General features: G+C 48.0%; 2 protein-coding genes across 2 annotated transcripts in view; one reads left to right on the top strand and one right to left on the bottom strand.

Moving 5' to 3' along the window:
- Positions 1 to 629: 629 nt before the first annotated feature.
- Positions 630 to 20460, top strand: LOC119097763 (synaptic vesicle 2-related protein-like). Its single transcript, XM_037220736.1, has 9 exons — positions 630 to 638; positions 3936 to 4215; positions 6793 to 6939; positions 8860 to 9116; positions 9455 to 9579; positions 18697 to 18760; positions 19438 to 19563; positions 19799 to 20007; positions 20451 to 20460. The coding sequence occupies exons 1-9, from the start codon at positions 630 to 632 to the stop codon at positions 20458 to 20460; spliced, it is 1227 nt and encodes a 408-aa protein (XP_037076631.1).
- Positions 20461 to 21239: 779 nt separating this feature from the next.
- LOC119097758 (synaptic vesicle 2-related protein) overlaps positions 21240 to 21916 on the bottom strand; it is a 20365-nt gene continuing 19688 nt past the window's right edge. The window contains exon 9 of the mRNA XM_037220730.1: positions 21240 to 21283. Coding sequence (XP_037076625.1) covers positions 21240 to 21283 — 44 coding nt within the window. The remainder of the gene's footprint in view (positions 21284 to 21916) is intronic.

The following is a 21916-nucleotide window of genomic DNA, read 5'->3' as shown; positions in this document are numbered from 1 at the left end:
CAAAGGCAACTGAATTAACGTTTTTGGGGCCTTGTTTCTACCCTGTTTAGGGCCCTTCTACCCTAGTGTTATATTGCCCTGCTTCTACCAACCGGGGGTTTGCCGCCTCTGCCAAGCAACGAGTTTGTATATGCTACGTCGTTTAAGTGCATCAGTAAAAAAGCCGCCGGCTGGCAAGAAGCCACCATGTTACGAAAAAAGATGCGGTGAAAAAACCATAAAGAAAAATAAAAACGTTGTCGTTTGTAATTCTGAGCTTCAGGCATGCTGCACCATTGCTGATTTCTCTACTCAGGCAGCACATTACCGTTTTTTTACTTATCTTTATTTGACATCCCACGGGGGAAGGCTAAATTAGTTTACTGGGAGGGGGGGGGGGGGCAATTTCGGTCACTGTGGGGGCATTTGTCCACCCCCCTTCCCAATAAACATGTTATCCGAGGCCCCGTGCTCGGGTTGGGGGTCAATTTAACCCGCTCTAAAGGTCCTCCAGAATGGTTTCCGAATGGCAAAGCGTCGCCGCGCCAAATTTTGCATAGCTGTAAAAGACTGAGTAGTGGATCGCTTGATATAAAACATTAAGAGGCAATTTTCAAGGTTGCTGACCTATGGCAGGTTAAAGTCAAGCCATGAATTCAGTGAGAATAATTTCTAGGGAGACGCTCATTCTAATGCAGCAACGGAGTGTTACACAAAGCTATACATATCTGAGATAGCTTCCTGAGCAACACAACAATTGGATGAACAAATTCCATTGACCTAGAATCAGGTATGAAGGTCAAACAGAGATAAAAACCAACCTGTTTTATTACTGTAGTGCTTGTCGTATGTGGTAGCTTCTGCTGGTCATTTTGAATTTATTAATTACATAGACCACATTATAAATGTTACATTGACTTCTAAGGGTCAGAATAGGTCACTGACCCAAAATGACCCTCGTCAACATTCAGTTTTTAGGAGCATACTGCCCAGCGTAATCTGTGACGCTTATTCAAATGCAGAATTTAAAGCAGTCTTGTATGATTTTGGTCACCATGAACTGCGAAAGGTCAAACAAGATCACTGACCTTAAATGAGCACCAGTGCACTTTTGCTTAAAACAGGTTTTTATGTTCTGGGGCACTTTGGACACCAATCTGGAGTTTGACCCTTTTTGACCTTATTTGACCTGAAGGTTATGACCTAGGAGTTTTAAAGTTTGCCGCATATCGGCCAATACATGCAGGCCATTTCACATACATGCCAATACACCATATGAATTTTGTGTCTCTAGCTTTCTTCATTTCTTAGATCTCAGAAGTGAGTCAAATGACCCCCCCCCCCCCCCAGCCCAGCGAAGGATATTCAACTGGCCACCAGCGTGCGTGTTAAGTTAAAGTCTATTTAATAAGCAATACCAAAGTTAGAATTGTGAATTGCCTTACGTTAAAACAACGTGGGATACATTCGCTGAAAAAGCAAATTGGGAAGGTAAGACGTCGGGCGCTTGGCTCGCCCCCCCCCCCCCCCGCAATCATTCATACAAATTGACAACCCTGCTGCCAAGCATTTGTAACAGGAGGTCCGCAGAACCCAGCCTAACTCGTAAGAACTGTGGAGAAAGGCCTTGAATTACTGCACAAAAGGTTCACACACAGTAGACTGAAGGAGAACCCATCAAGATCCAATACGCAGGCAAAGGCGCTTTGGAACGGGACAACGCACCGGAACGCTCTGAGCATTCGCTAGCCGCATTCATGCATCTGCATGTACATGCACCAACGCTTCAGACGACACCCTTGCAACCAGCGTCCACCGAATGCCTACTGACACCGGCAAATGCATGAACGGAGAGAGCATGTGTCCCGACAGGTACAAAACCAGTGTATTACGGGCTCACATGCACCATGCCCTTGAACATTGCTCATCATGGCTCCTTGTACAACAGGAGCTTAGGCAAGTTAAGCAAATCCTATCCAACAGAGATTACGACCTACGTACTGTGGAAGATCACATCAACCAGACCACGTCCAAGTATCTGAAGTGGTTTGGTTTTTGGATTAGAGCCCTTTCGACCAGACATGATCATTTCAGGGCTATGGAATGAAGGCAGATGGTTAACGATGGGACAGACGTACGCGCGCTTGGAGGCCAACCGCCGAGCTTTAACCCGCGCATGCGCGGTTACCCGGTCGGGGTCCCCCTTCGCACGGGGCTCTCGGCCCAATCGTGGCTGACGCGTGCAGCCTGCCCCGGACGAGCGGAGTGTCGCAAGGACGCAGGATGAAGCAAGATTCAGGATGAAAGGGACGGATGAAATCGGACGGACGAAAGTATCTGAAGTGAAACCAAAAACAGAACATCAGAATACAAACCATCTGTTCTTTAACAAGTTCCCCGGCTATAAGGCTGACCAAAAAATCCCCGCAAAGCATTGTTCATTACCATGGCCCCAATCAAGTTTTTTGCCAACAATAGCCAAATTGCCAATGACATCATCTAACTTAACCTCCATTACCGGAGTCCAACCGCATGCTCCTTGATCGTGCAAAATAAAACTTCGCGTGAATCGGCTCCACTAAAAAACTACAACGTCATATATCACCATCAATCCAGGATAGGAGACTGTGCCCTTCTATCTTATAATGCGTATATTGGTCACATAGCATCGACAGTATCCAGACGCCTGACCATGCAGCTGCAAAACGGCGGCCCACGCACACACGGAGACCCAACACAAACCCACCTGACTCGCTAAATGCTCAGTAACACAAGTCATCGCATGCCCCACATCGAGACATGGACTTGTCGCTTTAACAGTAATACGTATCCGCGAATGGGACCCCCTCATTAGCAAACAAGTGCGTGTCTAACCCTCAAGGCCACCATTAGGGCGCAGAGCGCAGGGCCGTCGAGTGTTTGACAGATGAGCGTTGTTACCTTTCAATGGCGAGTACATGTGAGGCGCAAATGCTCGTGTCTGTGTTGCGATATGCATTTAGTGTGTTTGCACCATACTAGCATAACAAAAAAACTGATGCATGTAGACATGAGATCCATGTTAGCATGGGCACGAGAAAACGAGAGTTTTACAAGCACGCGATTAGATAAGACAGTAGTAATCAAGGCTCTATAACAAGGCCTCAGCAGTCAAGGGAGGTAGTCACCAAGGGAGGTGCGCTCCAGAATCTTAAGCATTACAAAAAAGCATCATTGTTTCTAAACCCCTGCTGCGAATTCGGACGTCAATCTAAGGCTACGATTGGTCATAGGATTCGGCGTCATCACAGCTTTAAAACCCGAGAAACCCCGGTTGCCAAAACAATTGCTGTTTTTTGTTGCCTTGGTTGGTATTGCGCGAAATACCGGCGTCGCCAGAGATATCTGGCTGATTTAAAACATAAAAATTGGATAAGCTCAGAGTTGACACCGGCAAGGGTCAATGGAACCCAGTTGTCACTCTCCATGCCGTTTTCTTTTTATTTGAACGCTCATTTTATTTTGACGACCTATCCGGCGGAGTGATGTGATGCTGTTTTATGACCGTGCAAGTCAAAATAATTAAGTTAAGGCTAGGGATTTAAAACCACAGCGGACGTAAGAATCTCGAATCTGCCACCATGTGCCTATAATTGTTGGCTCGGATATGAGTTTAACAATGAGATAATGTTTCTTGGTTGTTATTTAAGGGATTACTATAGGAATTATTACTGTGTCAGTGATCTGTGCACTGCCTGGTGTCAAACATCACTTTGGTTGGGTGATGGATGCCATAGGATGTGGTAGAATATGAAAAACGACTGAATACCACTCAAGCTATCTTGGCAGTATGACATTATTTTCAATACACTGAATATCATAAGTCGACGGAGCTGTTCAACGGGCGCGGGTAACGGCCCGTATGACACGGGCTGACATGCTGCTGGCTCCGGACCTGCCTGGCCTTGCGCCCGCAGGTGGGCGTCGTCCCACCCGTCAACGGCGCTACAATCCCGGAGCCGCCGCGCCTATCCGCGGCTACGGCCGACTACGGGTGTCCGTACGTCACAGACGGTTGTCCGCCCGGCTTCACGTTCCTGGCGCTGGTCACGGCGTCGGACGACGTAACCGTCCGGCTCACCCTTCGCGGCGAAAAGTCCTGGCCCAGGGACGCGGCCCCGCTCCTGTCGCTGCCCACCGCCAAAGGCCTGCGGGGGCTGCTCTTCGATCCCGGAGTGGTGTCCTCTCGGTATCGGCGTCAGCAAGAGCGACCATCGACAGAGCTTCCGACCAGCCTGCCCGCCAACCCTCTGGGCGTATTGCTGGTTACTCGCTGATCACACTGCCGTTGTTGCGATTCAACAGCTAAAACAAGAATTCAAGACACGGCCTGAAGTACGCAGAAGGATCCAGGAAGAACCAAGAGCCAGCTTGCATTGTGCCGTTAGATCCATTAAGCATAAGTGTTTAGCCAATAAGATGGTCAGAGACCCCGCAAGAACCTAGAGCCAGCCTGGAAATATGGGGATCCAGTAATAACCAGGATCCAGCATAAAGTCGAAGGCATCAAGAAGAACCAGAAACTCACCTTGAAGCATTGTTAGATTGCATTGCCATTTCTAGAGCCTTGGTAGTAATTATTTACATAGATAAGAGATTTCTTTAGGTATAGGTAGATAAGACATGCATTTTTGGGTGATTGCAGGCGTACGTGTGTGTTTTTCTTCGAGGACAAGGCTATTGCTTCTGCCTTATCTACGTGAATAATGTCCCTCGCAAATGCACCGAACAACTTACGTAAGTACGCAGCTACATCGACTTTGTCTAAAAGCCGTCACTAGAAAATGTCCAGTGAAGGATGAAACGCTGAGAATATGACAACACCGGACCCCGCAATATGACACTCTACATCTTTGTGTCAAGAGCTTTGGTGCAATTTTAAACAAACATCGAGAAGGAGCGAAGGCTGTCATCAGATTTATTAAGGAAACAAAAATCATCAATACCGAGTCCGCTAAGATCTTTAACACAAAATATTCCGACAGAATTAGCTGCTTCGTAAGTTCACAAATGTAAATGTAAATATATATATATATATATATATATATATTCTGCCTCGCGTGGCTTGTACATGAATACGTCTGCATGTCTAGGGGGTGATTGCAGGCGTATGTGGGTCAGCGTGTGCTTACGTGGCTGAGTGACCCGCGCATGCATTTGCGCCACTGCTGTGGCGTTTTGTTTGAAATTAGTTGTTTTGTGACCATACGCTTTTGATGATGAAATGCAAACATCTATTATAAACATATATATATATATATATACATATATATATATATATATATATATATATATAAACATCTATTATATGAAATGCAAACATCTATATACAAATCACGTCTGTTTCATGGGGCTTTGAAAGGACATACTGGACAGAATCGCCATATCATACACGAACTGCAATCACAATAGATCGTGCAAAACATGTTTTATGGCAGCTTGTATGCTCTGATCGGGTTTCAAGCGCCCGTCGTCAAGTGGAGGCATTGACCGCTAACGTTTTTTTTTTTATTTTACAATTTACTCACCGCGGAAAAAGTTATTGATGAGCGCAGCAGCAGAGTTTGAGCAGAAGCACCGACCGCACAGTTTAAGCAGAAGCATCGAAGCGCCAGCGCCAAGTTCTGCCAGATTCATGGCTGGTCGGACTGAGTCCTGACAGTCACGGTGGAATCGGAGTGAAGTCTGAACAGGGCCACTGAAGATCGGAGCAGGGTTGCATGGAGTCGGCACTCATTGAGATAATAGGCTGCCAACGTCAGTGGCGAATGAGTGCTGCGGGCTTAGCGAAATATTTTCAAATCGTTAGTTGTTCTGCTAAATCCGCACCACTTACCAGACAAATGTCTCCAACATTGAAACGTGGTGGTGATCTAGTTTTGACCGACGCCTGCAGAAGTAGCCGGGGATTGCTTGCAAGCGACACGCAAGCAGCCCTGAAAACAGACGAACCGAACAAATAAAGTCAGCTTTTTGCAGCGCGGGATCATGCACTTGCATCGGCCGTACGAATCCTAAACAGAAAAAAAGTAGGAAGAGGACTGTTCCACCATGTTACGAACATGTTGCTCATTAGGAAAAGAGAAGTAAGGCGGGATCGAAAAACGCGTCAATAATGCGGAAGGAAAGCGTATGCCAACCACATCATCCATCAGTAGAACTGCACGCATTCGAGGTGGCGCAAATCAGCGTATCGATGGAAATCTCCTAACCCTTCGCTGCAATGTATGATTCGTATCACTCCAATGACAGCTAAGAAACGCATTTGGAAGCAGCCTGATAAGTTTTAAAACATACGGAGCATTAGTAGCTCAACATTGGTCGCCGCACCACGCCGTACACATCTCCCCATCCCCCTCCCCCTCCCCCCCCCCGCCCCACCTCCACTCCTCGGAATAGTTCACCTGCAGCCTGGATCGGGTCGGTGCGACCTTACATCGACAGACACTTGTCTACTCACCGTGACGTCCCACCAAGCTATGTCAGCATTCACAGCTGTGTCACGGAGTATCGATCGACAAATGGCCGGCAATTCAGGTGGGCCAACTTTGTCGGTGCGCTCCGCCAGCCGCCCGGCGCATGCACTGCTCGCCTACGATTCGGGCCGCCGGCGCCGCGAACGCATGAGAACACGAGCCAGCAGCCGCACTCGGTGTTGAGTGTTGGTCCGCTCGCGCCGAACGTGTGCGCCCTGATTCAGCGTCTGGAGTGCGCTCGGTCGCTCGCGAGGTGTGCGCCGTGCGGTGCGGCGGCCGTGTCGCCCCTGGACTGCAGGTCAGGTCAGATCAGGCCCGCAGGACGCGGTCATGGTGCTGCGGGCGGCGGCCCGGCCGCCCGGCTATCAAGACATGTCGGTGCTGGAGCATAACGAGGCTGAAACCAGCCCGCCCATCGGCGCCAGTTACGAACGTGACCGCGCAGGTCAGTAGCCACCGGTCTAAGCACTAATTTATTTTGGCCGTTGATGTAAGGGCTGATCTATTTTGGCCATCGGTGTAATCGCTGATCTGTTTGATCATCGGTGCAAGCGTTGATCCACTCCGTCCACTCAAACCATGTCGCCTCCACGTGGGTGGTTCATTGCGCCCGCCGTTCAGTCGCGATATCGTCTCCTTTCCCAACTGCTTGACTGTTGGGTGCGTGACACCTCACCTGTCGCTGAGGACCGTGACCCGGATCAGGTCTTTTATGCGTTGTTGGTATGCTGCAGCCTTAGGCGGTCGTGCCGCGTAATCGATTTGCGCACAGTGCCGAGCCTTGATTTTGACTCCCAGACTAACCACAGGATCCCTGCCTATGCCACAGTCACATGTGTGACGACATCCTGTCACAATCAGACGCCTCATCTTATCCCAACTAGCTGGGGAATATTCTATCTCAGTGAATCAAACTCAGCGAATTTTGATCCCAACCCTGCATGACAACTAGACGGTATGACCTAAGCTGCCATGCCTTGATTCTGATCAACGGGGGTGCACGTCTGTCGCAGCTTCAGGAACTGCAACGTAGTAGAATCATTGGGTAACGCAATAGGTTGCAGTGTGTTATAAAGTTGACAGGCAGTGGTCGTGAGTGGACCCCTAATTCCTGCTGCAATCCCGTTAACACGCACGCACGGGGGTAACACGCACGCACGGGGGTAACACGCACGCACGGTCCGATCCCCGCCCGAGGGATATTTTAGAATGATTTCTGAAAGGTGTGGCAAAGCCGCGTCAAACCTTGCATTGCGGCAGGAAATTCCACAGCGAATTTTTTGGCATAAAAATAATGAGATGAACCTTGTCAGGTCCCTGACCTATACCAGGTCAAAGTCCAGTCGTGGCTGTCAGCGAAGGCAATTTCTGGGGAATCTCTGGCTAGAAAGTTCCGCTGGCGACAGCGAAGTGATAAGTGAAGCCATACTTAGTTTCTTAGGCAATTATACAATTGAATTTGGGATTAAAACAAATTTCTTTGGCATTGGACCTGGTACAAAGGTCAGACCGAGGTCAAAAGCAGCCTGTTTTTCCGAAAAGCCTGCTTCAAGCGGACGCTTTTGATGCTCATTTTGAATTTCTTGATAACCAGGACCGTAATAGACATCTTTGATGACCTTGTTAGCATTCAAAGGAATTCACGGACCTAAAATTCTTCCGACCGAATTTTTTTTTTGAGCAGTGTACCGCCTAACGTAAGCTTCGACCGTTACTGAACTTCAAAACTAAAAATTATCTCATACTTTTTTTATCACCAAGACCCTAGACAAGTTTAAAGAAGGCCCCTTGCCCTAAATGACCACCAATTGTCTCTTGCTTAAATAGGTTTCGAGGTCCAAGGCGATTACGTGAACACTTTGTTGAGAGATAATATTTTGGACATCAATCTGGAGCCTGGATTTGCTTGACATCATTTGACACGAAAGACATGACCTATCGGCCTCAAATTGCAACACAAGTGAGTTCAGATATAGGTTAGTTCACCCTGTAAAATTGGTGTCTATCTGTCTCGGTTTTTAAGACCTCAGGGGAGGGGGCTGATTTGCCCCCCCCCCCCCCACCCCACCCCCGAGTGTGAAGCATTGAACCGGTCCCCGTCTGTTCACGCGTCCGCTGTGAACGGGGACCACAGCAGTTTCGCCTGATCCTGAATCTTTTTCGAACTCATTTGATTCGGACCAAAACCACACGCAATCAACAAGTGACAGTTTCACCTCTTTCAGACTCGTTCATCATACGCGTTTAAGATCAGGGCCACGCCACTCACGCGTGGTTTATAATCTCGTGCAGACGCGAACCCTTGTTTCATCGCAAGGCCGGGACCGTGTCGGTGACGCGCGACTCCTCCTGCTCTCCCCCTCAGAAAAGTTCACCGTGGACGAGGCAGTGAGCAGCATCGGCTTCGGCTGGTTCCAGGTTCGCCTGTCACTTATGATGGGCTTCAGCTGGGTGGGCGAGAGTATGGAGGTGATGCTCCTTTCGGTCCTCTCGCCGGCCCTCCATTGCGCATGGCAGCTCTCCAGCTGGAAGCAGGCCTTCCTCACGACCGGCGTCTTCCTCGGCATGATGTTCGGAGCCATGTTCTGGGGCTGGTTCAGCGATAAGTACGGCCGGAAAAAGGTGGGCATCTACGGTATGGTTTTGTTGATGCTTCTCCTCCCGCAAAATGTTTCGCTGTCATCGGTGATACAAGCGTGGGTAATGCAACTTTGGACCTTTGATACGGCATTTTCAACGCCAAGATCTCTGCCGCTCTTCGGATTGTGACCGTGGGACATAGGGCTGGCAGACATGCAGCAGTCATAAGAATGTACGAGGTTTTAAAGGCTCGAAGGGCGTTAAAATAACGTTCTCATGAGGGACACGAGTGCATATTACCGCGCAGCGCAGACCTGTTACTGCAATCATGCGGTGCCCAGGAACTGTGTCAGCCTCTCACTGGCATCATGTATTTTCAGGCCCTGGTGACGTCTGGATGGTTTCTATTCTACTTCGGCCTGCTGTCTGCGTTTTCGCCGACGTACACCTGGCTGCTGCTTCTCAGAAGTACTATGGGCTTCTTTATTGGAGCCCTGGCGCAAGCGTGAGAACGTAGTGGTTTACTTCTTTTCCGTGTTCTACTTTTCGCTGGCTGGGAGAGAGACTTGCAGCACCCGCGTCAGGCGGACGCTGGTCAGGCCTGCTCCTCCTTTGGTTGCTGAGGAGCTAAGCTACGGACTTAGAGCGACTGCCTACCACAAAGCGACTAATGAGATGGCGAGTCAGCACTGTCCCTTAAATATGCGGCGAAACATGCTGAGTCGGTTATCTGATACTCTTTTTCGGTCGGTTATTTGTCGGTTTCGGTTTCGGTCCGTTGTCATTTTTGCCCACACGTGGACCATGACGAAAAGTTAACCACTGAGCTACCGCTCCGCGGACTATGGAGACTGCAACGCCTGGTGTCGAGGTTTTTGTTACTAAGATTTGCGAGCGCGCATGTTAATTAAAAACCACGTTATATAAATTGCATCACTAATCGATCCTGACTGAATATCAAATATTTCCAGACAAACATGGCATGGAGATGTTAATACACATTGTTGACCACTCGATCTGCAATCAAAAATTTCGCCTTTAAATTTCGATCAAACGTATCGATCTACAATCTACCTTTGCGATGTCCTCAATGGTCTGTAGAACGCATATAAAACATCATGAAAAGCCTTCTAAATTCTATCGGTTTAGAAAGAGTTCACTAAACGATTGCAAATCAAGGACACCGGCGATTTATTCCAAGCGGTCGTTAACCGCGTGATTTCTGCAGTTTATTGACCGTAACACGCGCTCGGGTGGGGGTGGGGGGGGGGGGGGGTAAATTGACTCGCTCCCCGAAGGCTTCCTAGAATGGTTTCAGAGCAGCGCGGCGCAGCAGCGCCATGTCTTGCATAGCTGTAGACAATTGAATAGCAGATCGTTTGGAATAAGACAACTTGGATGTACTTTGTAAGGTCGCTGACCTATGGCAGGTTAAAGTTGGGCCATGGTTTCAGCGAAGTCAACTTGTAGGGAATCGTTCAATCTGATGCAACAATTGAGTGTTAGACGAAGCCATACATCTCTGAGATGCTTTCTTAGGGAACACAAATATTGAATGAGCAAATTACGTTGACCTAAGGCCAGGTATAAAGGTCAGACCAAGGTCAAAACCAACTTGTTTTATTACCCTAGGGCTTGCTGTATGCAATAGTTTCTAGTGCTCATTTCTAATTTATTGATAGCAGTAGCCTCGCTATACATCTTCCATGAACCTCTTAGGGGTCAGAATAGGTCATTGACCTAAAATGACCTTGGTAAACATTTTGTTTTTAGAAACATACTGCCTAAAGCAATCTTTCTCGCTTATTCAAATACAGAACTCAGAACATTCTTGCATGATTTTGGTTACCATGACATTAAAAATGTCAAACAAGGTCACTGGCCTTAACTGAAAATGTAACCTTTTACTTAGAAATGGTTGTCTAGGTTCTGGGAGCACTTAAGAGGCAAACCTGGAATTTGACCTTGTTTGACCTTATTTAACCCGAAAGTCATAACCTAGAAACCTCACACTTTGACCTGAGTGAGTTTAGGTACAGGTCAACACACCCTATGGATTTGGTGCCTCTAGCTCCGTTAGTTCCTGAGATCTCAGGGGGGGTCAAACTGACCCCTCCCGAGCGCACGGTATCCAGACGGCCACCCGGGCGCGTGTTAAAGATGTAAACGGAATTGATTTCATGGTGGCTTCCGGTTTCTGTTCCGGTTACAACGTAAAAATGACAATGAAACGAAGAAAACAGTATCCATTGTTAATAAATAAACTATATCCGGGGATGCTTTTTGCGGAGTTTCATCATAAAGGAAGCTTTTATCAACCCTGTCTTCCTCTTAGCAAGGCTCTGGCTATCCCCTGCCTGCACACAAAAGCAGATCAAGTCATCTACGTTGAATGACGGGCAGTTTGCCCGTTGGGCCAAATCGTACCTAAAGTAGGCAGCTTCCCAGCTGCATTTTTCTGGGGTGGTGAGGTGTAAGGGAAGATAAGTCGGAAAAAGGTATTGATCCAGGTGTCCAACATATGTTTTACACACCAATCAGTAGTAATGATGAACCAGAAATGTGCAACAAAGCAGCCCTACGGTCAGTTCGCGGTCAGCCATTCGGAAGACAGCCGGGCCAGGACAGTGGCCGCCGATGGCGGACGATAGCAGGGCTCAGATAAGGAACATATGACAGAAGAGCCTTCATTCTGTGGGTTGGTTTTCAAAGAAAAATATCCAGTCTTATGGTTTTTATCACATTGTTTTTGGCAGTTTCAAGCTTTCGATTAGTTTCCGCCTAAAATGCTGCGACAAGTCTTATCTCTTGGAAAGAAGCCAGCGAAGTGAAAGCACATTAAAAACCTGTTGCAGTACGAGTCATCAAACTACTTTCAAAGTTCTCACCAGCCTATGTCTAAGCCGTATCTTGGCATCTACTCTGCGGAGGCAGATGCTTCCTCAATAACCCAAAATGCCCACCCGTGGAATTCCGCCTCCCAAGAAAGGCAATTTTAAAATGGACGAATTTCTTGGGAAGCTGGATGGCTTTTTGCCGAATGACACGATGAGTCGAATAGGCAAGAGTGTGCACCAGTGAGAAACAGCTTTAGATACGTATTTAGAATAGCACCCATTACATTTGAAAAAAGAGTGATAACAGCCTCCAACTGTCCCCTCCCCCCGCCCCCTCCCCGGTCACCGGGCTTGCTTTCCAGAAAAGGTCCTGAAATACGCCCTGAGCTTGTTCCCCCACTTTTTGAAACGTTCCTACGCCTATGCTCAAATCTAAAGTTTTTCACCTTCAACTGAACTCTCATATGACACCCTCATGACAAAACCACGGATGGTTGTTTCTTAGTGAAACCCATTTGGAATTAAACCGCTGCATCTGTTGTCTTATTGGAGTCTCTTACCTGTCAGTTACGAGATAGCATGTGATTGGGACATCAGCTGAGAGGGAAGCTGTGGAATTAGTGTTCGACGACGACCCGCTTCTCGTAAAAGCCTCGAATCATCTCGAAAAAGTAGTTTTATCGTCTTCCTCAGTCGTAACATAACCTGAAACGTCGGATAACTATGAATTGTCAGGTGTTTGTTTCCTCGCAGAGCAACAAATCCGACAAGTTTGGGGCTTAGTTTCGGAAACATAATCTTTAGGGTCTGAACAATAAAAAATGACGAAACTGACTGCACGAAATATTCCAGTTAGTTCTTTGGAGGGAGAGGGACGGTTGTAGGCCCCAACTGAATAAGAAACTACACCTTTTTGATAAACCTTGCCGCGCCCAACATTTTTTTTCTTCATTTACTCGAGAGGCTGCTTCAGCTGACATTAGATATGACTGTACATTAGCCTGATATGGCAACTGACATAGCACAGTACCATATCTACAAAGAAGGAAATCAGCCTGTTGCCCAAAAGCCTTTTTCCTCTTTCCTCTCCATCTGCCCTTGCAAACTTGATAAGTTTTACGTATGCCAAAAGGTTTAAGGCATGCTTGGTGGAAGTTTGAAGTGCCTTTTCTTTCTCCTCCCCAGTGGTAAGATTCTGCTTCCGCGGGGGGGGGGGGGGGGCGCTGGGAGCTTCCTTGCTGAGGGGTTGGGACCCCTCTCTTAGTCGACATGCAGAGAGCGGCTTGGGAAGGTAGGATCAAGGTTTTCGCAACGTAGGCTGCTTAGCAGCGCACCCGTTGATCTCGTTTGAGATGTTCTCAGTATCACACCAGACTTAAATGCTTTTCACTGAAAGCAGCAGTGCATCGAGTGTAGGAGTTTGTTTTTTTCTGTTATCTTGTGTTGGCTGCGCACAACTTCATGACCTGTAGTTGTTAATATCATGCACTAAAACAGTTTGTGGTTGATGCGAGGATTGGGAGATAGAAATCGATGTCAAGGTGAGATTATTTACCTGCGTGAAATATCTTCTGAGTTGGTGTAAGTTGCTTGAAACGAATATTACATACTGAAATGTATTGAAGCAACCATCAGATATGCAATAAGCTCACCTATATTTATTGGTATAGTTCCAAGTGGAAAACGCTGTTCATGATAAACAACCTCGCTGTATAGTAGAGATGCTCCTCAATGCGTCATTATTCGATTACATCGTTATACCCTCAGGACCAAGTGTCGGCCGTTATGTCTGTAAATCGTGTTCACGAACGCCAGGTATAAACGACTCGACAGCCGTGTTTTTGTGTGGCCTTGATCTCTGCATGGACAATTGAATGGCGAGGTTTGAATGACGTTATTTTGGTGTCACGGATGCCTTGGTAGCCTCGAAATAGTCTCAGCGTAATATTCTGCATATCTTCATGAGCGTGTAGCTCAGAAACTAAAGGGGTTTGGGCTTAAAAAGGGTGGGGCTGAGAACTACACTAAATGACATTCAAGGTGGATGTTTCAGTCAAAACCCCATACAAATGTGGACACTCCCTTTAAAGAGAGCGTCCCACCTTTGGGACACATTAAACAGCATGCCGTGGTAAAACCTTTTTACCAGTTACGTCTGATAAGAGCAATGAGGAGACTGATTTCAATTATTTTCCAGTCTCAATTGTGGTGAAAAGTTTCGTGACAGCGCTTCACTTTCTTCTTTCTTGTTAGCCCTGAAGTGCAGGGCTTGCTCGTGATTAGTGCAATTTTCGTGACTGCCATCGTCAAGGCAGCAGAATCTGTTAAGTACCATCGTCAGCTGCTACAGGTTAAAGGTACCACTTTGAGCCATTTTAAGCCGTACATTGTGGGCATGTCCGCGCAAAGGGCGCACCTTTGATTGCATGAATAATGCCAGTATCTCTGAACGTTTGTCATTGGCACAGGGAGCGGTGAAAGCCGTGTACCAAGAAGCGCATTGAGTGAAGACTGAGCCAGTGCATCACTGTAGACCATGTTTTTACCAGTTGCATTCAGTTATGGAACAGCATATCAGTCGGAGTGGCAGTCTTGCTTCCTAGACCATTCGGTGCGTCGGTTCAATGTCAGCGTAGTGACGGAGAGAGAGAAATGGCTGGCGTACGACTTAATATTGACAGAGATCATTTTGCCATTTTAGGTGTGTGTGTGTGTGTGTGTGTGTGTGTGTGTGTGTGTGTGTGTGTGTGTGTGTGTGTGTGTGTGTGTGTGTGTGTGTGTGTGTGTGGTGTGTGTGTGTGTGTGTGTGTGTGTGTGTGTGTGTGTGTGTGTGTGTGTGTGTGTGTGTGTGTGTGTGTGTGTGTGTGTGTGTGTGTGTGTGTGTGTGTGTGTGTGTGTGTGTGTGTGTGTGTGTGTGTGTGTGTGTGTGTGTGTGTGTGTGTGCGCGTGTGTGTGTGCACCAGTTGTTGATATCCAAGAATGAAAAGTTGTATTGTTGGCCAGGGTCCGGAATGTGCTCGTGCACCTTGTTCAATTAAACACGGTTCTGTGCAGGGACTTAAGTATTCACTCAGGACCGAACCATACGGAAATCGGAAAGTTTTAAGTTAATGTGCCAGCGATTGGAACCACCCTAGCAGTCGCGTATAGACTATGCGTTTTAAGCGAGGTACTATGCTTTAACTTTGACGTACAAGCCAACATTGAGGCAGGCTTAGAAGAATCACAGTTTTATTGTGACCACTGCCATGTCTGCCACGCGCCGATGGGACCCCGGGTTGTTTAGATTTCGCACTTAACTTTTGTCAGACACAGAGTTTGGATATTTAGCAGGTGAAGAAATAATGCGCGCAAGACATGACTGAGACGAAATGTTGTTCAGCAGCATACGGGCGATATGTGCTCGGCGTAGCAAAACGATAGCATATGGCCTAAAGAAGCATGGAAATAAAGTAGTAAATCGGTTCACGGAATTAGAAAACGACGTCAATGGTATTGACAACGCACAACAAATATTGTGCAGAACATGTGGCCAGAAAGTGGATGGAATAAAACAAACAAGATATCAAAAAATGGCAATAACAGCCTCTGGGACCAAGTGAGTGGAGGAGGGTGCAAAAACGACCAGCTGTTTTCTGAGGCGTGGTAAGCAAATGCATGCTCAAAGGACAAGTGCTGAAATTAATAATGCTGGCCAAGTGTTATGAGAAAATAAGCTACATTGACTTACTACAATGACATAAGCTCCTAAGACACTGTATGGAACACTACGAGGAGATGATCACATCCTATCAGTGCATATAAGGTACTGACAGAGGAATAATGGACAGATTTCTCGGGAGTGACCAAACCCTCTCCGAACAGGAGCGCAAGTAACACGAAGGTCCCATTAGCGGCAAAGAATGCAAGTTAGCGTTGAGCTGGATGAGCAAAAACAAGGCTCTAAGCATCACGGGATTTGCAGCGGAGTATTTGCGTACTTCTGGGATGATATCGAGAGCACCATCGCCACATGCATCAATAATATCAAGAGCGCCATAGCCACATACGTCAATGAAGCTTTCGTCGACGGTTTGTTTTCATAGCCCACGGCGGGGCATCAATACTCTGATTCCTAATAAGGTAGACCAGACCCGATAACAAAACAAAATGCCTGTAAGTTTGCTAGATATGATGCATATAGTTGTTGCAAAGTTTATGACTGCTCGTATTGGTTAAATCGTTCACAAATCTATATCTCCAGAACAAACTGGATTTATAAGGGACCGTATTCTAGGTGACAGCATAAGTTGACGGCAGATGTCATTTAGTTTTGCGATATGGATCAGATTGGAGGATTAATGATTGCATGTGACTGTCGGGCCGTGTTCGATTCGCTGGAGTATGCTTTTTATCTCTGCTCTTGAATAGTATAATTTAGGGGGCAATTTAATAACATGGGTTGCAATCCTATACGGTGACGCTTTTCTGGCCATAATGAATAGCGCGTTTACATCAAACCGATTTACGTGCCGTCGCGACAGGTTCCAGGTCTCTCCACTTGGGGGAAATTATATTTGATTTGGGAATATGGGTTTTCGCGATAAGTAGGAAAAATAATGGAAGTATTTCCGGCATCATAGTGAATAACGTAGAAATTAAATCATGGTTGCATACTGACAGCATTACGTTCTTCTGTCAGGACAAGCAATCAACAGAGATAGTACTGCGCGTCATAGATGCGCTCAGCAAAGCATCTGATGATTCACCCGCCATGGGGGGGACGGGAGGGGGGGGGGACGGGTCGCTTTAGGCGCTCGCTGTTTACTGCTGTCTGGGATGGCATGCGGCGGGTGTCAGCGACCGCATTAAAGGTCAGGTAATGTCAGAAGGCATGACGGACGTGCCGAGCATTGAGGCACGCTAGGCTTTCGCCGCAAAATTCTGCCATTGGCCCCGGATTTCACAACCGGATGGCGGAATCCGGGCTCACGACACAAGAACTGCCTGGCATGGGTGCTGATCCCAAGAATCAAATCAATGAAATATTTTGGACCCAATAAAAAAGTGTATGGAGACGGTATTGTCAAAGGCGTCGCATCCTTGCGCAGTAAAGCAAGCGCAAACCACAACTCACTAATACCAGCTTCATGTCTTGAGTGCGTAGAAGTGTTGCGCGATCGAGGTGTTCGATAGATCCAAGGATGCTAAACAGCTGACAAATGGCAACTGAGATCCTTTTTCTATTGTCGAGACATCAAATCAACATTTCGTCGTTTATGACGGCATTGTCGACGTCAGCAGCGCCATCTCTTCGCGCAGTGCAACAAGCGGGAATCGATTGTTTAAATCCCTAATTTTTAATCATGTATCTATCTGTACAATTGTCTTATTGATGACCATCTGGCTGGCTGGCTGGCTGGCTGGCTGGCTGGCTGGTTTAAGTCCGCATCACTTCAGCTGGGTACACTTCGCTGACGACTGCATGGACTGCCGTGAAAGTTATACATGCGCTAGGTCGAACTTGGTGACCATCCGCGGCATAAATGCAGGTCCGTCCGATACCGTCGTCAATCACAGCGTGCACAGGAGGGGCGGTGTGGGGCGGGGTGGGGGGGTTGCCTTGACAATAACTGGGGATTGTTTTGTATAAGTGGAATAAGCAGGCTGCGTAAGCAATAGACACCACTGAAACATGCCGCAGGGCTTGGGCGACGGTGAATATGGTGTGTCAACGTGTCCAGGCGGTTGTGAATATAAAGCGAGGCAAGCATTACGAGCTCCGCAAATTTAATCCGGGCAGCCAGCCGATCCGTGACGCGATTGATGCGGGATGCGATTTCATTTTACGTGGTTGGATAGTTGGCTATACCGATACCAACGGAGCCGGCGGGAATCACAGCGGAGCCGGCGGGAATCACAGCGGAGCCGGCGGGAAACACAGCGGAGCCGGCGGGAAACACAACCAAATGATAGCTTTTCGAGGTCCTGAGTGCGTAGAGCAGCGCGACATGCGCAATGTGTCTGAGAGACGCGTGATGTTCAGCCTTCAAGTGTGGCCTGAGATCCACTTCATGTTATTAAGGCACAGGTTAATGTTATGTTACGGGTGCCAGCGTCACTGGCTCCGCGGCGTCCCTTCGCACAGCGATACAGGCGAGTCACTTGTCTGTCTGTTATTTTAGCTGTCTAACAGTTTATGTTTATCATAATTAAGCGCTTGTCGCACCTAGAACTGTGGCGTGCACCCTCGAGTAGCCACGCTCTCGTTTTGGCAAATGCTAACAGCTCCAAGTAATAGGGGCAAATGTTTCTTGTCGACTTAGGTTTTCTGACACCTGTGGACTGTTGAATAACCTTTGTGACAAAAATGCGAGGATACTGTAATGCTTTTTGCAAGTCAAGACAAACTAAGGCGCGGAAAATTCCTTAGATTAGACCGTGGTCACTCGATAATTGTTCCATGTTGACGTCATAGCAATATCATATGGTGCTAGTTGTTCTGAGTTGATCAGAAGTACGCATAACTGAATGGCAAGCGCTGCATTATCCTTGACTTTAAATCCTATGATGTTTTGCTAAGTATTGATTTGATGATTTGATGACCTTGATTAATTGATTTGCTATATCCACACTGTTTGTCATTGTCTCATCATAGACATGTCACCTTAAGTCGTTTGCATGTGAACCTTTTATATGTGTGAAATAGTCTCGTTTAGCAGGATGCTTTCTCATTTCAGATAATTTCATAAGCGTAAAGTTTGTTCTCGGTTGGTTGGGTATTAATAAATGTCCTCTTTTTTCAGCGTAACGCTCTACTCTGAATTTCTTCCAACAAAGCAAAGAGGAAGCTGCATCTTATTTCTTAATGTGAGTGCATGCGACATAAGATAGACATCAAAAACACCCGACCTCTTTCCTGACCTTCGTTCGACACACATGAAGTTGCTGAAATGAAAAGGTTAACATGAATGGCTCATGTACAAGCGTCCAAGCGCTGCTAATGACCTGTTGAGACGCCGGCTGCGGCAGACTGGGCGGTAGCGGGTGACCCGACCCGACCAGCCATGTCCCGGACACTCGGCCCGCGGGAGTTTCCGTTGGATGTTGGGACACGCCGTGGTGTCAGTCTGGTGCTGATGTGTTCATGGTGCCGTTGTTTTTATGGTGCCAATGAATTTGTGATGTCGATGTATGCGTGGTGCCGTTGTTTTTATGTTGCCAATGGGTTCGTGATGTCGATGTGTTCGTGATGTGAATGTCTTCATGGTGTGGATGTGTTCGCGGTGCCATTATGTTCAAGTGCCAGTGTATTCGTGGCTCCGATGTGTCCGTGGTGCGGGTGTGTTCGGGGTGCGGAATATTCAAGGTGACAGTGTGTTTGTGGCACCTATGTGTTCGTAGTGCCGGTGCGTTCGTGGTACCTGTGTGTTCGTGGTGTCGATGTGTTCGTGATGGCGATGCGCCCGTAGTGCCTGCGTGCTTGTGGTGCCTGTGCTAACGCACCACATTGCGGCGCTAACTGCGCCGCCACTCGTCGCCGGCAGATGTTCTGGGCGCTGGGCAGCGCGCTGGAGGTGGTCCTGGCGCTGCTTCTGATGCCGGAGCTCGGCTGGCGTTGGCTGTTGGCCCTCTCCAGCGTCCCGCTTCTGATGTTCGTCCTCTTCTCCCCGGTTCGTCCACCTCCGGTGTAGCGCACCTGTTCACTCTTTGTTTTGAATATGCATGGTTGAATCTTGTTGGGTAGCTGTACATCTGTTTGCATCTCTGCATTTATATCCTCAACCGTTAACATATCTGCCGTCACGAGGACTCGATGGCATTCGCTCTCACCAAACCAATCCGACGTCATGCACTGTGACTGGATGAGGAGTGTCGCTTTGGATGAAGAACTCGCTTCTGACACAGCTGATCCCGGAAAGCGTCCGATTCCACGGGGCCTGCGGGCGCCCTGACCTAGCGCGAGCCGCCATTGACAAGATGGCCGCCGCCAACGGACGGCCCGCGCCGCGCGGTCAGCTGACTATTGACGACACGTCATCAGAGCGGCGCGGCCATGTGTGGGAGCTGCTGTCGCCGAAACTTTGGTGGACCACGCTGCTGCTCTGGTGCATCTGGTCAGTACACTGCATTCTCAGCCCCACTAGGGTGAGGTCAGCCTATGGGTGCACTGTGGAGTGCTCCATCGGAAGCATCTGAGCCGCAACATTCCAGCCGCGTTGTTCATCAAGTCATTCATTCACATGCTATGGGCTGCTGTGGCTCAGCGTCTTTGGCCGCATTTTACCCTACCATACTGCGTGGCAGAACCAACACTCCGCACGAGGTCCAGCAAGGATCCACACGAAAGCTGACCCTGATGGTTACCGCCAGATGTCAGAGGACGTGGTTCCTCAGTAACACAAACCACAATATCCAAGAGCATTAAGCTAAGCTAAGTTGCGCGTCTGGGAAACCAGCGACAAAAGGTTCGATTATTATCGGTGCTCTTCTTTCTTGCCAGCGCGGAACTGCGAGCTCCCCCCATCGCGACTCAGCCCATGCTGTCGACGCCCCTCAGGGAAGCGTGACCAATGCTGTAGCCAGAGGGTCACATGGGTTTCCACTTATCTGCGACCCTACAAAAATATAAAACGCTGTCAAGGACCACTGCTTTTGACTCCTAGTGCTCAATCTTAAGTGCGCAACTCTCGTTGCATTAGTCTCCGTATGATTCTGAATTGCCTGGTCCTGTGATCCCCAATTCCGTCTGGCATTAAATAGTTTTTTTTTGCCACCTGGCATGATAACAACCGGCATGTTTTCGCAACCCGCTATTTCCGTTAGCTCCATATGCGATCAGCAGGAGCATTCGCAACGCTGGTGTATCGTGTAATTGCGTGAGAAAAGCTTGAAACTGCCAAGAGGCCTTGGCAACGAGGTTTGCACAAGATGTCGGATCTGTTGTTTTGTTGGGGCAATGCAATATGATGGATTAGTGAAGTGCTTCAAATCACTGCCACAAAAAAGCGGAAAAAAGGCTCTAAGTGAAATAAAGTTTGCAACGTATCTTATCGACAAAACCAGCCATACAACAGTTTGTTTATGACGAGGAAATATCAGCATTTCTCGTTTTTGCTCTTGAGCAGCAGGCATTCTGGGTTCCACGATGGGGCGGTGGAAATGCCATTTGAGAGTGAATTGAATCAGTGGCCGCCAGCAAAACCTGTGGATTGGTGGAGTGACGGATTGTGAATTTGGACAAAACGTAAATGTTCGGGCCACAGCACCTCAGACAGATATACACATAAATCATCACTTAGCGCATCCCAAGACAGCGTCTCAGACGAGAGATTCATGCTGACTAACGTCACCTAGCGCGACCCAAGAAAGGATTGTCTGCTGTGACCTGGTCTGGTGGGAGCGTGTTGGGCACGCGTTTCAGTGCCGGATTCGAGCCCCAGGGTGTGTGCGATGTTATGCTCGGCCCCAACGGACGGCTCTCAGCAGCTTGCACGTGGTGGCGCGAGCTCTGGATTGACGAGTTGTTTTCTTCGACCGTCGACAAAGACCGCTGACATGTGGCCAGAACAGATTCAATCTGATCTGTGCGGCCGTGATGGGAATCTGACTGACGGCGAAAAATATGCTAGAAACGCACTAAACCTGGCCATCTTGACCCGTGCGGCCGTCGGCGTGTTGTGCGCAGGGGCGGATCTAACGGGAAGGGGGGGGGGGAGCGCGTGGCCATGACCCCTCTTGGGCCTCGGAGGAGCCCGTGGACTCTGAAGGTGTCCCATAGCCTGCCGAACAGATGCAGTTTTTTACACAAAACAACACGATTGGACACCTCTGGGCTTCCAGGCGACGAAGAACACGCATGCGAAAGTGAAGGACAAACAAAAACAAACACGAGCAGCCAAAAAATAATTATTCACTTATTGGAAGTGACGATTGAAAAAGCTTAAGGTGCAGTGCATTAGCGGGGAACATTACTCACATATATAGGACAGTACTATTAGCTTTATTCCTCGGAAAAACCAAGAC

Source organism: Pollicipes pollicipes, unplaced genomic scaffold (assembly GCF_011947565.3).
Source record: "Pollicipes pollicipes isolate AB1234 unplaced genomic scaffold, Ppol_2.1 Scaffold_4339;HRSCAF=5111_pilon_pilon_pilon, whole genome shotgun sequence".
NCBI classification, from domain to species: Eukaryota; Metazoa; Arthropoda; class Thecostraca; order Pollicipedomorpha; family Pollicipedidae; genus Pollicipes; species Pollicipes pollicipes.
The sequence above is the reverse complement of the archived record's forward strand: the minus strand, read 5'-3'. Positions and strand labels throughout refer to the sequence as shown.